We start from the raw sequence: 17,240 nt of genomic DNA, 5'->3' as shown, positions 1-17,240 counted from the left end.
ATAGTATTTTGGCGATTATAAGTTAATAAGCACCAATACTTGAAATTTGCATCACAAACATTACCAGGATTAGCAACCAAATAGAATCTTCATTACATTAATCTTTATAATAAAGACTACTTATCGTCAATAAATTATTATACATTATGGCAGTCGTTTATTTACCATTCCTCATGCTATAGCACGTATACGTTACCAAAACAATAACATACACCATATGTAACAAATGCAAACAACAAGTCATTTCACAAAACGTCCGACCCTTTTATCAACATCTACTTACCTACATTTTTACTACATTCACATATCTATTGCATGTTATTCAATGGACCACATCGGGAGGTGTGACTCAGGCGCGGCAACAAAGAAAGCTTCCAGTCACGCATAACGCATGCTACTTTATTTGACGAACATTGTTACGGTTATGGCTACGTTATGTGATATGCAATTTATACGCTAGATTTATTTGTGACCCTTTTTGTATGTGATTTACACAAACTTGTAGAACTATTGCACTATTTCTTTTACAATCTTTAAGTTGTACCTTTAAATGTACTGCTTTAGTAGATATGACTCTTAAAAAGATTTTCAAGATGTGAAAAACAAGGTACAAAAATATCTTTTTACGATTGATTGATCCAGGTCAAATTGAGATCTTCAGTCTGTTTCTTAAGATTCGCTATCTCGTTTAATGATTGCAGAATCTTAAATGAGCGTAAATTTTGATGATTAACGTTTTTCGTCCGAATATAAAAATATAGGACGGAGCAGAAAATATTGCCCTTTAAAAAAATACACAAAGTTTATTTAAAATAAACCCGACAGAGTATTACGTCCTCCTTTTGTAGGAAACCGTAATAATGCCCAGGGGGTTAGTTAATTTCAAAAGCAGGTAGTTTTAACCAAGTTTAGAGTGGTAAAGTTTTCGATATATTTGTCGTGTCGTAAGCCTTGCTCGTAATTTCGAAGCCCTACACATGTTAGTTTCGAAGAAAAATACAGATTGTTATATGTGAAAAAACCGTGAGTTTTTTCGAAAGTTTTAATATTCATGATTGTCCATTTTTTAATGCTTTGATATGCAAATACTAATTATTATAGTGTCATAATTCTAAAACGTTATATTTTTTTAGATCATCACATGTTAATACCTGCCTAATCCGAGATAATGAAAACATTACAAAATCATAAATCCGCATAAGAATTAAGCCGAAAAAGTTGGCCTTAAGCTTAACCTTCTTAGCAGTTACGGATTAGCATCACGTAAAACCTTCTTAATAACTATGTTACTTAACTACAAAGTTACATGTAGGTTACAAGGTAATACATACATAATTTAGGGATGGGTGTATGACTTATCTTCGAAACATTCACATCATCACTACATAGTATAAAACAAAGTCTCTTTCTCTGTCCCTATGTCCCTTTGTATGCTTAAATCTTTAAAACTACGCAACGGATTTTGATGCGGTTTTTTTTTAATAGATAGAGTGATTCAAGAGGAAGGTTTTAGTATATCATTTATTAGGTTTTAGACAAAGCGGGCGAAGCCGCGGGCGGTAAGCTAGTTAATAATATGATAAAAGGGTCACTTAGAAGGCTCGTCCCTGCAGTGGGAACATTTCTCTGTATTGGGTCTCTGTAATGCTATGACGCATACAATTTACATATGTTGAAGACGAATTTCCAAAATCTTTAGGTTTCTCTATTATACTCGCATTTATTTTACCACTATTTAAGATTATTTACTTACGACAGTTATTCCTGAATTTAGCTATAAACAGAAGAAAATATATTTAGCGCTTTTCGCTTATAAACTGCTTCTCCACCTCATCAAATTTAGAACCGTGTGTTTAAACTTAAATGCAGGTAAAATTGGCGTAAAGAAACAGGTCGATAGCATGCTCTAACGTCCGCCGACTAACGAGTTTTTAACTTTTACGATTATTAAACAGAAAGCTATCTTGAATGGGCTCCGAGTGAAGCTTATGGGCCTTCTTCACAATGGGCAGCGTGGGGCGAGTAGAGGCAATCACGATAGTGTGGCCTATGTCTATGATCGGCCGTCATTGTAGATTCGTAATCGCCGTAATGGTGGCAAACATCGACTATCATTTGTTAGGCCAACGCTCTCGATTGTGAAGATGGTCCATTAGACACTTCTCTTGGCGATATTCTAGGCGAATTAAACCATAAATATGTGGAGAAGCCTTTAGGCGTTATGGAACTGTAGTTTATACGGAGAGCAATAAATAAGAGAGGCGCTTTTAGTATGAACCTCGTTAAACGTGTTTATTAAAATATCGATTTTATAGTTGGTAGAATGATAGATATAGTGCAGAATATAGAATAGAATAGAATAGAATAGAAAAACATTTATTCCCAAAAAATGATACAGTACATTAAATTACAGACAACACTTATAACTAAAAAAAAGTATAACATTACATTATGGCTCTAGCAATTCATTTTATGTTGGGAGACATTGCGAATACATGCATTTATTATATTTTGTAGTTATTTTTCTTATACTTCACCTATAAAACGCTCTAGAACTCAATTCTCATTTTCAACTTGACTTCTCAGTTTACATAAACATTGTTTCATTTAAAATTATTTACTACTTTTTAGTAAGATGGAAATCCAATCGTATAAGCATATTTATTGAAGTTTTTCAAACACAATACATAAAAAAATTCAGCATAAAGCTTACATGTCACTTATCTATACTAATATTATAAAGCTGAAGAGTTTGTTTGTTTGAACGCGGTAATCTCGGGAACTACTTGACCGATTTGAAAAATTATTTCGGTGTTAGATAGCTTATTTATCGAGGAAGGCTATACGCCTTATATCATCACGCTACGACAAACAGGAGTGGAGCCACGGGGGTGAAACCGCGCGGAGCAGCTAGTCGTAAATAAATACAGAATATAGTGAAAACTATCCTTTAAAGGCCGTGGGTACCCACCCTAACTCAGCGGTATTTAAACGGATGCGGTCACCTAGCGTGCGATGTTAACAGCTTGTTATTTAAACGTGGCATTAAATTTTACTCCTAATCAATACTATTATAGGAAAGCTGAGTTGGAGTAATGATCCCGCTGATTATCATGTTTATTTAGCATATTACGCTAATGGATATATGTTCATAGGTGCGAGATTTAGATCCTATTTCATTTGATAGGATATAAATTGAAATGTCTGGGAATTCGATTTGAACTCTTGATTTGCAAGCACTAAGTAATGTACAAACAATATACAAAATTTGTGATAATAATAAAAGCAAATAATACCGTACTAAGTTTAAATGAGTTAAGTGCGTCACACACGGTGAAGATACTATAATATTTTATCTTAAGATACTGTAATATTTTATATTACAGTATCTTAAGCCTTAAGGTATCCGGTATCAGCGTTCTGACCATCATTTTTCTTTTTGTCATTGCGTACTACGACCCCTGTAGAACCGCCATCCTGTTACAAATAACCCGAAATTTTGTGGGTCATCTTAAGTCATCTTAAGATAAAATATTATAGTATCTTCACCGTGTGTGACGCGCTTTATACTCACTAAAGAGTGAATAACGCATATTATGTATGAACCAAATAACGCCATGCTCTGCGTTCTCATGTAGTTAAAGAACTGATTATTTGTCTCTAAGAACCTTATCTTCGTCGATTCAACGAACACATCGCATAACATTATACAGAGACACAAGAAGATAGTGTCATTAGTTAAATAGATAAGGATTTCTTGGTTACTATAAACGGCATAGACAAATAATTGCATTTAGTAGACTTTTCTAGTATTTTATACATTACTTTAACACTGCATTATGTAAGTACTAGCTTTACGCCCGCGGCTTCGCCCGCATTTTCAAAGAAAAACCCGCATAGTTCCCGTTCCCGTGGGATTTCCGAGTAAAACCTATCCTATATGTTAATCCAAGTTACCTTCTATATGTGTGCTAAATTTCATTGTAATCGGTTCAGTAGTATTTGCGTGAAAAAATAACAAACACACACACATCCTCACAAAATTTCACATTAATAATATTAGTAGGATAATACAAGTGTTTCACAAGAAAATCCATATTTTCATTTCAGCAATAATAATCATAAATTTCCAGCGAAGAAAATTCACACATGTAACATTACGTACAATATTATAGAGCACATTCATTGAAAGTGAATACAGCGTTTCATAATGATTCAATCACGCGTAGTAAGATTAAACAATTACATCGGAATATCACACTAGACAATTAGAAGAGCCAATACATCACACGTGTGTGTAATGATTATGAAAACATCATTCTATTGAGAGATATATTCCAGTGAGATCGAATGCTGATTTTATTGAACATGAATGGAAAAATTACATTATCAATACACACTTATATTGTCACAAAACAATGTGCAGTGCTGTAAGTTACAACTATGTAGTTTATTTATATGCATATAACTATTTTTATAAAATCAAATTCATAGGTATCAACGAAAGAAGCAAGTGCAAAACTGCGGTTGTAACTAAAAAATTAAAATGTGTTTAAGATCCTTTCCCTATTAAACCAAATAGAGAGATAGGATTTAACATAATCAACTACACTCACACATATATTTACACCAATACTTCTTGAAGGAATTAGAAAAATACAATCAAAATAGTGCTGACTACGCCTTTAAAATGAGATCTTTACCTATCTAAAACTCGCATAACAATACAGTTTACATAACATTATATTTAGTAAACTATATGAACAGTAAGGGCAAGTTAATACTTAACTAAGCGTATCGATAGCGTCCCAAACTTGTTCGTGTAACCTATTAACAGTCTAGCCACGAAGCTTAGGTATACTAGGTACTGTAGCAATATCGATTGGAATTTTAGTTAGATTTTGGTACAAATGTTAGGGTGTTATATGTTTTGTTATAATTTTTCATTTACCTATAGATAGAAGCGACATTTACATACAAACTGAGATTGAGACTGCATACCGAATTAAGGTTTAAAAAATAAAAATATTTCGAGCTAGGCTTGTCTGATTTTCAATTATGCAAAGGTTTTTTTAATACAACTAATACACGTAACAGTATGAAAGTTCCAGATCAATGTACCAATGAAGATCTTAATTCACGTAAGTTTATTAAGTGGCTGATAATTAAAGAATTTTTTTTTCTCTAATCTTAAAAGCAACTTCCAATCTATTTAATGTATCTCATTTCCATTTATCCACATTTATATATGCCAATAGTGCACTCCTGAACAGTATTGATTGACTTGAGTCATTGAGTGCGGTATTCAACACGAAACGTTGAAATAGGACGCTCATTTTTTGCAAAATACAAATGAGACTTGAAACAATTACGTCTTAGTTGAATAGTTTGGTCAGTGTTAGTAATGTGCAGTCAGCGAAAAACAGCATATAAGTTAGGGCATCGTTACAAAACATTCATCGTGAACAACTGAAATTTGTCCGACGATAAACGATAAAAATTGCAATGCATATAATCTATTTCTATATTCTTTTCGGCATGTCTGAAATAAAACATTCAATCCAACAAGATACGAAAACTATTTTTCAATTTTCGTAAAATATTTCTATACATACATTCTTCTATACTACTTAATCGCGAACGCAAATAACAAAATTAAAAACAACCTCCAATAGTCCAGAAACTGTAATCTTGCAACAATATTGCAAGTTTTGAACTCCCACCACTGTTAATAAGCAGTTGGAACTTCCAGTCAAGTGAACGATTAGCAAAAAGTTTGATTCAGCGCTATTACAATATTCGCAGTTCTACAATATTCCGTGAGCACAATCTTCCATTGAATCTTCGATCAGCCGTACAATTTTCAATGAGCGCTTTGCATTGAATATTGGACTTGCTAGTTGCTACGTTTTTTCTATTTCAACGATTTATATTTGTTAATATTCTACTTTTCAATAAAACGTTTTAATACGTAAACGTTAAACGTTTCAGCCTAATCTATACTATAGATAATATGTATTATAAAGAGGAAAGGTTTGTATGTATGTATGTATGGTTTTCATGCATAAACTACTGGACCAATTTTGATGAAATTTGGCACAGATAATCTTTAGACCCTGAGAAAGAACATAGGCTACCTTTTATTGCGAAATATGTATACCTAGCCGGAGCAGACCGCTAGTACCAAATAAATACCTAATTAATATATTTTGAACTAAAATAAAATCATATTCACCCGTATAATTTTTAAACCTTACCTCTTTTTACCCTTTTTAGATAAACCCACGAAATTTTCACTTCCGTATTCGAAAATTGCAATACAAAATTCCCGCCCTTATCTCAGGCAGTACCAACTTGGTAAATCCCAAAACTCAGGTGCCGTTGATAAGACGTTCGGAAACTTGCTTCGAGTTTATTAGTTCAACAAGCAGAACGATTGGATTGTACATTAATGGGTAAACAACGACTGTGCAGTTTGTTTGTGGGATTTATGCAATAACTTTGGTGTTTAAGGAAAGACATTTCGATGAAAAGCTATTGAGGGTAATTTATTATTTATCATTTCTTTAAGGAGTTATATTTGTTAAAGATAACTTGCTGTCCCGTAAAACGTTTTTCTACCTTAATCTTATCACAAAAGGTAAGGAAAATTAGATGTTTGCCGATTCTCAGATCTACCCAAAGGCTTACAAAATTTAATGAGAATCGGTCAAACCGTTTCGGAGGAGTATGGTAACCAACATTGTGACACCAGAACTTTATAATATAGAGAAGAGAAAAGATGATATGAAAACCTAGTCTTTAAAAACATAATTGTGATTAATGGAAGCGCCTTGAAGTATTATCCCTGCACTGGGTCACGGCAGGCTAATACAAAATCAAGCAATAGTTACAGTTATAATTATAGGATCTGTGACATATAGCATTTGCTTCATGTAAATTACTTCTCATATACCATATAATAGACATATATCTAAACTTGAAATTATAAAGTTCATTAACCTACCCATTGGAATAAAAACAACTAAACTTATTGATATTAGTTCCCAAACAGTTGCATTGTTTGTTTTTACATACGTTCGTATTGTCTCCTTAACAATATGATTACTTAGAACATGTCGAATAGAATTAACGTGATCTATGCGTGTAAGCGATTTAAGAGATTTTCATACATCGTTTTATTATTATATCTATTTCACTCTCCCTCTAACGATGTTTTTCTCATAAAAGGGAAGCTGCAAAGTTATCATCAGTCACCCTATCAGCATGTTATATGTTGGGCAAGTTAGTATAACTAGATACTATCTAACAGTATGGCAGTTAAATTGTAGTTAAACCAATAAAATTGGCTCTTTATAAAATTAAAGCTTTAGTATGTAAAAATTATTAATACATCTTCTTATATATAAAAATGAATCGCAAAATGTGTTGGTAAGCGCATAACTCGAGAACGGCTGAACCGATTTCGATAATTCTTTTTTTATTATATTCCTTAAAGTACGAGGATGGTTCTTATGTAGAGGATGGTTCTTATGTAGAGAAAACGTAAACATATACCACGGGCGAAGCCGGGGCGGACCGCTAGTACAAAATATAAATATATTATTTCCTTAATCAATATCCCTATTTACAGACACTATATATTATAGCAACATTGTATTATCATTTCATGCAAAATAATATTCACCCAAAGTGACACATAGTGGCGCAGTTTCATGAATTATTTACCAACAATGATCAATAGATAATAAACAAGGCGTGAATAATTCTCCACCCACTGTCACTAATTAATACAGACGTGGTGGTCGTAGGAAATTCATTTAGAATATAATATGATTAGTGTTAAGTATGTTTGCAGTCTATTTCTATAAATGCAGAAATATATATGTAGGAAATGTATTAGATTAGAACGTTGAAATTCTATACTTCTGATTATTATTTATACATATTTATAGTAAAACATTTTTACAACTACATGATAAACATACACGCCAAAATGAAAGAAGAAAATTAAGGTATAAATAGCGGAAACACAGAAGTGGAAACTATTACTTTGTCTCTGTTTTTAACGCAAAACAAATTACATCGAACTCGTTGTTTTGTCACATGACACTTTGCTCGCACGCTGTCATTGACCTACCCTCACTTAGAATAAAAGGTTATAAAATGTCACAAACATCATCATTTCCAATCGAAACAATCAGAGAAATAGATAAGATCGAGACGACGTAACAAGTTTACGACGGTCATCTCAATCAGAGCGAGGGAAACAATTTGCAACAATTGAAAATAAATAAATGGCCGACGCCGCACCAAATTGACGTTTCTAGATGTTTATCAGTTGATTTAGACCTTTTTCTCTTTTCTGACTGCGAGTTTATGTTTACTTTATCAATGTTATAAACATAAATATTGGCTTCTGCATTCCACTGTATTTACGCATCACGACGAAGCATACAAACTTGCATTGTAATGCAAATTACAGAAACAAATAGGTAAGTATAATATAATATCACCGAGATAAGCAAATCCTGAAAAACTTATCTTCATTTATAAAGCATATAAAGACAAATGTCAAAACGGCTTACCATTTCTCGATATAACTCTCCTCAACATATGGCCGAACCGCCGTGCTCCCATACATTTCCTCTGCTGCGCGTCCCCTTCAGTACAGTCACTATCCGTCATCGATGCATCATCACTGTCATCTCCTGATACGACCGACTCGCGCTTATCCCGCCCAGCACTCTCATTAAACTTTAAAATAGGTTCGCTCGTTCCTAAGCTCTTTGGTTGACTCCACCCATCCCCCTTTTGGACATCATTAAATAGATCATCTAAATTAGTTTCTAATAAACCTTTGGCACTACATATCACTTTATTTTTACCCTGCTTGTGAGTGAGCAGGGTGTCGAAACTATTCGATATACACTTTTCACTGTGCACTTTTTTTAAACCATTATCAGTCACTTTAGCACTAATATTGTATTCGGTTTTCGTCCTTTGCTTTAAGCGCAAAGAGCTTTGCGAGATTGGTCTCGCTGGTTTCTCTGTATCGGTCTCGGTGGGCCCGTTAATATCTCTCGATATTTGATTTTGGGGATGATTCCCACGACATATATTCGACAGCACGATCATTTTCACGATCTTCAAAGCATCAATATGAGTAAAACATTCCATCACTGCATTCCATATTCATTTCACTCCGAGCGGTACAGAGCGCTAAAGAAATACGAGATGGTTTTGCGTTTGTTTAGAACCGTAAAATTCAATATTGCATTGTAAAAGTGTAACTGCCTGTTGTGCAAGAATGTATTGTATGCATTCTTTATGGAAAACTAGGCATTATTCAGGTGCGCAGGATATTTGAAATTGGTCCACGCTTAGGAAATATTATGTTGAGTGCTTTGCGCACGGGAGTTAGTATTTCAATATAATACGAGCAGCGAGCTACATTCTATCTATGCTGTAGTGCGTTTTCAACGAGGCATTACATAATGAAAACGATTTCCATTTTAAAACATTGGTTTTGTTTCATTCATAACTCTAGTTAAAATATGAAAGAAAAAGACAAATTTCAATCAGAATTTCCAACTTATCAATTGGTCAGGACAGGTCGAGGTGAGATGAGGGAAACCCATCTGTCACCACGATTTAAGCCACGTCTTAGACGCGCTGATAAAATTACCACGAAAACCTTATCAGGCATATCTTTCGGTTGAAGCAATTCAGAAACTACCTCTCACTACCCTTGTTACAATGTCTGCCGCTCCTACGTGCCAATAAAGCGTAGTAAAACCATTTTACGATACCGACGTAATAAATTCAGCTGACAATAAAAAGTATTTACATTTATCTATCAAGTAGTTGAGTGATTTTTACAAAGTTAGCAGCTTAAATGCTCTGAGTTAGTGGCTATTGCATGAATAAATGAATGGTCACATATAAAACCTTACGTGTTAAAACTCTTTCGTAATCGAACTCAATAGACCATAGACAATTTATCCTTCCTTAATTATAGGTAAGTACGTGCGTTATTTTTTCCGTAATAAAAGTAATGTGGCATAAAAATACCTAAAAACTATTTATTAAATCATAGATTTATGCATGTAATGTTCATTTGTAAATTAAAAATAAGCACTTTAGACTTTAGAGATTTAACTTTTCCGTTCATTCATTATGTATAATAAAATTAACGTTCGTTTCTTAAATATATTTAGAAATAAATTATTTTCAGATAGCAAATTAACGCCTGTATTATTAAGTTTTCTACCTAATAATGATTTCTACTTGCGTCTACTATATTGAGTTATATTAAAACATAATATTTGTAACGCTACCTTTTAAAACCTACCAAACATTTCACGAGCGACACAAAGAGGCTCATGATCTGAAAACACAAGATAATATCTCGTAACAGCGAAAAATCTGAAAGGAATTGTATTTCGGCTTCTTTCAGCCGAGTTAGCTGTTACAGTGGCATTTGAAAGGATACTAAAATTGCCAGCCACGACTTTGTGCGATCGTTTGAAAACTAAAAGAATGTCTTTGTAAAATAAGCTGTTACAAATATCTGACATCACGTATGAATTCCGGGAAATTTCACTTGCATTTTTCTCGTTCGTATTATATTTATGTGAGGGTGGAATCTTGAATCTTGTACGTTATTTTTGTAAGTGTTTTCTTTGGTTCAAGTTTAAAGTAATCTCCATTTTTGAGAATGTGTAATTTCATACATATAGGAACCCATTCCGAGAATTTGTAAAACTGTAAACGATTACAGCGAGTTTTTTGATGTATTCGTAGACTCCCCCAACAAACTCCGCAAAACTTTCAATTCACTTTTTAAGGAATAGGATAGATTAAGTACATTATATATCATTGTTTTTTTTTGTTTATCGCTTATATTGTATACTTTTAAACTTAGTTTTCGCATGTTGTGTTTACCTGTAAGTGTTTTTTTACATTGACCTTATAATTGTGTATATGAATTTTGATATGTTATATGTAATGTAAACAAACGTTGGTAGACCAAAATAAATAAATAAATAAATAAAATAATAAACACATATGCAAAAGACTCATCGAATAGTTTTTATTTAGTTAACATCCAAAAAAGATTATGAAGCAGGATACAAGTTGAAGTCGGTTATAATATTATATCCGATTTAGTTTCATACTACAATTTAAGATGGTATTATTCGGTCTTTTCGTATGAATGAAATACTTATAAGATACCAACGAAATTGTCTAGAATATGACTATTGCTCGTATTTAATTTTCAAACAATTCAACGACGTTATTTACACATTTATAATACAAATTAGTACGAATGTCGAATCACTCAAACTATTTTTCGTAACTACAAAAAATTAACAAGTCGTTAACTGTAAGACTGTCATTGACCTCGGTTGACGTTTTATTTGCGAAACATGGACGTATAAAAAAAGACGGACGGTATATCGCCTAAAAATTGAGTGAAGCCTAGTAATGGCGGCGAAACATCCATGTGTGTGTGCCATGTTGCCATGGCAACAGTTGTCCTGATGACAATGGCGGCTGTATTTTTTTCTATAAATTTTGCCGTAATAATTTTGTCATTAAAACATAAAAGAAATAACTTGCTTCCCTGTGGAATGTAATCCCTTGTGTTTTGTTATTTAAAATTGTACTGTTGCGACACCATTTAACAATGCAAGACGGCATTTTAAATATTTTTTGTGAAACAGTGACGCAGTTAATCAGTCGGTAGTTCACGACGTAATGGCGGCCGACTAGCTTACTATGGTGAGAGTGTGTGCGTGTTTATTGTCTTTACACGATCGCTAGCTTACTATGGTGGCTTCACGTTGTTTGTTCGTAATACGGCGTCCGTCTTTTTTTATACGTCCATGTTGCGAAAGTAATTTACAGATATTCCCACAGATCTGTAACATTAATAACTATGTACTTCATGTGATCCAATTAAATACAACTCAATAAAAAGCAAGGTCAATTCAAGGTCAAGTTGTTACATCATGAGCTGTTAAATTTTGCGTTTAATTCGTTTACGCTTTAGTACCTATACATTCGTTTGTTAACATTTTGCTGGTGATTTAATTTGTTATATCTAATATCTCATATAGTATATGTATATGATGTATGTATATCTTTTTCTGGGACTCGACAGTAGCATGAAATAATTAGTTATGATCGCTACGAAATTTAAAAAATGTAGTATATTACGAAAATGTTGACAGATACAACCTTTACCTAACCTATGTAGTACCTATGGAATGTTATCCATATCGAGAAATATGCAGGAACGGGATATCAATCATTTTATTAACTGGTTTGATCTCAATTAACAGGTGACCCAATTTATACGTAGGTATCAAACTGTTATTATACAAAATTTCATCCTATGGGTACAGTGGTATAGGTATGAAGAAGCAACAAACATACAGACCGACAGACAAACTTTCGCAATGTGACAATTACATAACTTTAATACGACATTCATTAAACGCTCCATTTAATATATTTACAAAGGGTTAATTATAATTAAATATGGAGAGAATACCAGTACCGAACACGTAATTGATCATATAAACGAATGAAACTATGTTATGAATGTGCCCTTGGAGAATCTGAATTATTGAACCAATTTGAGTCATTCAATTATTATATTTGTTTTGATGAACAGCTCCCAGATGACAATTAACATGTATATCCATACGATAATAAAAAGGTTTTTTTGTATGGGTAATACAGATAGAATATGTTACAATAAAATATTTATTACCTGAAAAACTAGGAGTTCAAAACCTTTTAAAGCAATTCTATTTTTTTTTATGTAATACAGCGTCCATACATGCTCTACAAAGCATTTTACTGAAGCTAAAATTCATTTAAAACTGAATTAGTCGTATAGAAATTACCAGAACTAATATGATCATACAAAATGTACCTGTTCATAACACTATTGCCAATTACAACACCATTAATTAATAACATTAAAACTAATTGCATTCCTAAGTTCATGCTAAAATTATTTTGAAACAAAAGCTCAATTTAGAGCCAAAATTCACACGGAATAATTAATATTTTGCGTTCATAAACGTCATTAGGTTGAGTGTATTAAGTTTAAAATCAATTCACTTCGTTATTTAGGTCGTTAATTCTTTATTGACTTGAATATGTAGCTGTTTGTGTATTCTCAATGTTTCATGTGGATATTGTTTGTGTGTTCTATGTAACATTTAGAACAAAAGTGTCCCCTAGTGGGGTAAGGGGCAGATGCATTATGGATACATCTGTTTTACTGATCGATTTTTTTAGGGACAAGTAGGTGATCAGCCTTCTGTGTCCTGCCAGACCGAGACATTTTTTTTTTCTTCGTTTCCACCGGGAATCGAACCCAGGACCCCTCGGTTCTTCACTCACGCGTCAACCACTGTACCAAGGAGGCGGTCTCAAAGTCTTAACGAAAAGATATTTTATCTTACCTTCTATCAATTACCTATTTCGCTACAGGCACTCCAATAGCTGAACTCAAACTCAAATATTTTATCATTCAACTAGGGTTCGTTTAAAATTCAAACTAGACAAAACCACCGGTTTGGTTGGTAGTTTCACTGAGAAACTAAAATAAAACTGTAGAAGTAACACAATGTAATCTCTAATTTAATGTTGTATGTTTACATAGTGGACGACACGATAAATCAATCATTATTTTGATATTTAGTTATAAATAGCATTGAAATGCTTTAATTTATAAGAAAAAAAAAATAGAAATAAGAGCGTGTGCCGGGCACACGTGTCAGAAGTGAAACTATTTTGGCAAGATTCGCCTCGATCGTCGCCTTATGCCATGACGCGATTTTGAAATTTTACACTCAACGCGCATAAAGAAGTTTCACTTCAAAAAACAATAAATCATGTGAATTGTTATGTTAACTTTCTTGCCTTCATTAAATATTATCTATAGTTCTTTCTAAAATCTAAAGCACCTGTCTTCACTCATTTGTTCTAAAATTGTAAATTATCTACATAGATACTGCATTAATATATTTATCAATCAGTCTACAAAATTAACATTTTCCACAGCGCATTGGTAGATACGTGATAGACACATTGCAATTACCAGGGGATGGCTTGTTGCATTGTTTGACATTTATCTACCGAAAACCAAGGTAATTATAGTCATGATGGCATATTATATGATTGTGTTTTAATATGAGAATGATATCTTCTTCTTCTTATATATAAAAATGAATCGCAAAATGTGTTGGTAAGCGCATAACTCGAGAACGGCTGAACCGATTTCGATAATTCTTATTTTATTATATTCCTTGAAGTATGAGGATGGTTCTTATGTAGAGAAAACGTAAATATTATGTACCACGGGCGAAGCCGGGGCGGACCGCTAGTAAATAATAATTGTCTTTAACACTATAGATCGAGAATATAATTATTAGAGTAAATAATTTCTGTGTATTATGACGATTCTAAAGCGCATCTAAAAGAATTCATTGAGAATGTATGAATTTAGAAATAAGATAATGATGCAATTTATTATGCCGTTTATACGGACAGCATTTGATATGAAATATTTCAATTGCCTCCACATTCTAAACAGCATAAAAATTATTTTACGATTTGACGTCTTCGATATGGGCTTCTATGCTTGGGCCAAGATTTGGCCCAATCTACGCGAAGGAAAACATAAATAAAATTTCCTGAATTCCTAAGCTACAATAAAAATAACAACACAATTTACCAAGACGATCATATTATTATGATGTATAAATTTTAATACGGGACGACGCAAACTCGTTAATATGCCTTTGATCTTTATCATGTTAAACATCTTTTAACTTTTTGATGGTATTTACACAGCATTTGCCTCTCCTATTACGGTAATGACTCGTGAATATTCTTCTCATATTTTATATTAAAAGATTACTACGTTAGAAAAATTACTAAATTGTTAACTGTCTCTTGGGGGTTTAAGATTGAAGTGGTTTAAATGAGTGGTTTAAATTTAAAAAGAGATCGTCTAGATTTTAAACAATTTGCAAACGAACAAGAGTTCTCGAGAAGGTCTAATACACAAATCCCACTATAATATTACAAATGCGAAAGGGTGTGAGGATGGATGGATGTTTGTTATTCTTTCACGTAAATACTACTGAACCGCTAACAATGAAACTTGGTATGTAGGTAGTTGAAGACCCAGAATAAGACATAGGCTATTTATATCTCGGAAATCCCACGGGGATATGCGAGTCCCCAATATGCGGGTTTTTCTTTGAAAACTTGTGCAGACACTCACTTGGAGAGTTGCAAAATTGAATTGTATGAATCTTATTAAAGTGAACATACACATGCCAAACAAAATAAAGACATTAGAAACCAGTACTAAATCTGGATATAAAGCTATTTTCACACCGGATGCAACCGGCGAGCCGTGAACAGACGTTCTCGTCACACCGCTTTATTTGTATGACAATTTTTCGCGAGCAAATTTATCGTTTAAACTTTTAATTTACCATAATATGGTTAATACAATCAAACTCTTTAGTTAACATTTTAAATTCGAATCAGGAAACCTAAAAAAATCTGATACAATCTTTCAGATAGGTATTCCATTCAATTAAAACCTGACTAAAGCAACAAAGAAACGAATAACCATGTTTTTGGAAACGTCAAATTACAGGAACACAATCTATTAATGAAATATTTATCCCAAAACAATTTCAATAGGTAAGTAAGTATTTTATTTTATTTGTCTCTGATTTTTTTTTTCGTGTCGTGTAACTGTAAATGGAAGACACGGGCTCCTGAAAAACAGTTCTTACTATCTTGGGAGCCTGGGTCGCTCTAATTTGTAAAATGTTTTAAGTGAAATAATTTAAAATCTTAATTAATTGGTAAAAATTGAGAAGAAATTCTAAAACATTCAACAAGAATGTTTTCATGTTGTTGAGTGGTACTTCTGAAACAGTCTCGAGACTCTCATTGAGACTAAATCATCGCTGTTCTCAATTGTGACCAATTATATCGAGTTTTAAAGCTTGTGTCACACTGGCTATCTTATCTATGTATTTTTTTTTCTTGGTCAATAAATGCACAATATGCTTTTAGAACTATACAATTTATTTCTAGTGTATCACAGCGTATAAAATGAAAGAAAAACATAACTTATAAAACAAGTTTTTAACTATTCGATCTTGTCCACGATTATATCTATTAGTTTCCAAATATTTATTGAATATCATACATTGTCATGTAACGTGTAATTATGTCAAAAAAAGTGTAAATTATCTTAATCTTCTTAATACTATTATAAAGGCGAAAGTTTGTAAGGATGTATGGATGTATGGATGTTTGTTACTCTTTCACGTAAAAACTACTGAACCGATTACAATGAAATTTAGCACACATATAGAGGGTAACTTGGATTAACACATAGGATAGGTTTTATCCCGAAAATCCCACGGGAACGGGAACTATGCGGATTTTCCTTTGAAAACGCGGGCGAAGCCGCGGGCGGAAATCTAGTAACTCGATAAAATAATAATTTATGTATTACTTTTCCCAAATAAAAACCTTTTGGCACCAACAACAACCTATTTATTCCGTCTGCCTTATTACCCGACATTTAAAACAACTGACTTATTTATCTTTGAATGTTTACTTAAAATTCTCCCAGTGTACCGCTATGCTACAAAAATATGAAGCTAAATTGATATATTAGTGATGTCGGGCGAAGCGCTGACGTCAGCAGCGGGGCACATCAGACCCATTAGAGTTTTAATACACTCCTTCGTACTCAGGACTGAGATATTAAGAATATTATCAAAAAGACTGCTATATGATACTTGTAAAAGAAAAATAATTTGAGGTTTATTTTCAGATGTAAATACAATTTAAAAAGGCCCTTGTAAATTCCGTTAATAACAGACAATAAATCAATCATTAAAATCACCCAAAAATAATCTTGCAAAATTCAGTAGTTCCTCTAATTTACTTACTTTAAATCCAGTTCATGTAAATAAATACTTTTTCTACCAACATTACATATTACCTACCTTACATGGAAAGCATTTCCATATTAAAAACACATCCAAACTCGAATTTAGCACTCATCCTTTCACCTTATAAACGTCCACACAGAAGTTAAGAAAACATTTCCCCGTATAACGGTAAAGCATTCAATATATTATACTCTTTAATCTCATTCGCCATTGAGAGGC

At 32.9% G+C, this 17,240-nt stretch overlaps 1 protein-coding gene across 6 annotated transcripts in view; it reads right to left on the bottom strand.

The window, feature by feature from the left end:
* Positions 1 to 17,240, bottom strand: part of aPKC (protein kinase C iota type) — a 189,828-nt gene that overhangs the window by 149,471 nt on the left and 23,117 nt on the right. For 2 of the 6 annotated variants that reach the window (XM_089705563.1, XM_089705568.1), the window contains exon 2: positions 8,589 to 9,147. The exons of 1 other annotated variant lie outside the window; for it this stretch is intronic. In XM_089705563.1, coding sequence (XP_089561689.1) covers positions 8,589 to 9,147 — 559 coding nt within the window. Of the gene's footprint in view, positions 1 to 8,588; positions 9,223 to 17,240 lie in introns of all 6 variants that reach the window. 3 more of the 6 variants (XM_089705566.1, XM_089705567.1, XM_089705564.1) reach the window with 2 other exon arrangements.

The sequence above is a fragment of the Colias philodice genome, chromosome 17 (genome assembly GCF_061535455.1).
Source record: "Colias philodice isolate Cphi_HAF_F1 chromosome 17, ilColPhil1 Martin Lab GWU primary, whole genome shotgun sequence".
NCBI classification, from domain to species: Eukaryota; Metazoa; Arthropoda; class Insecta; order Lepidoptera; family Pieridae; genus Colias; species Colias philodice.
Note: the sequence above shows the minus strand (reverse complement) of the source record. Positions and strands in the feature narration are given on the sequence as shown.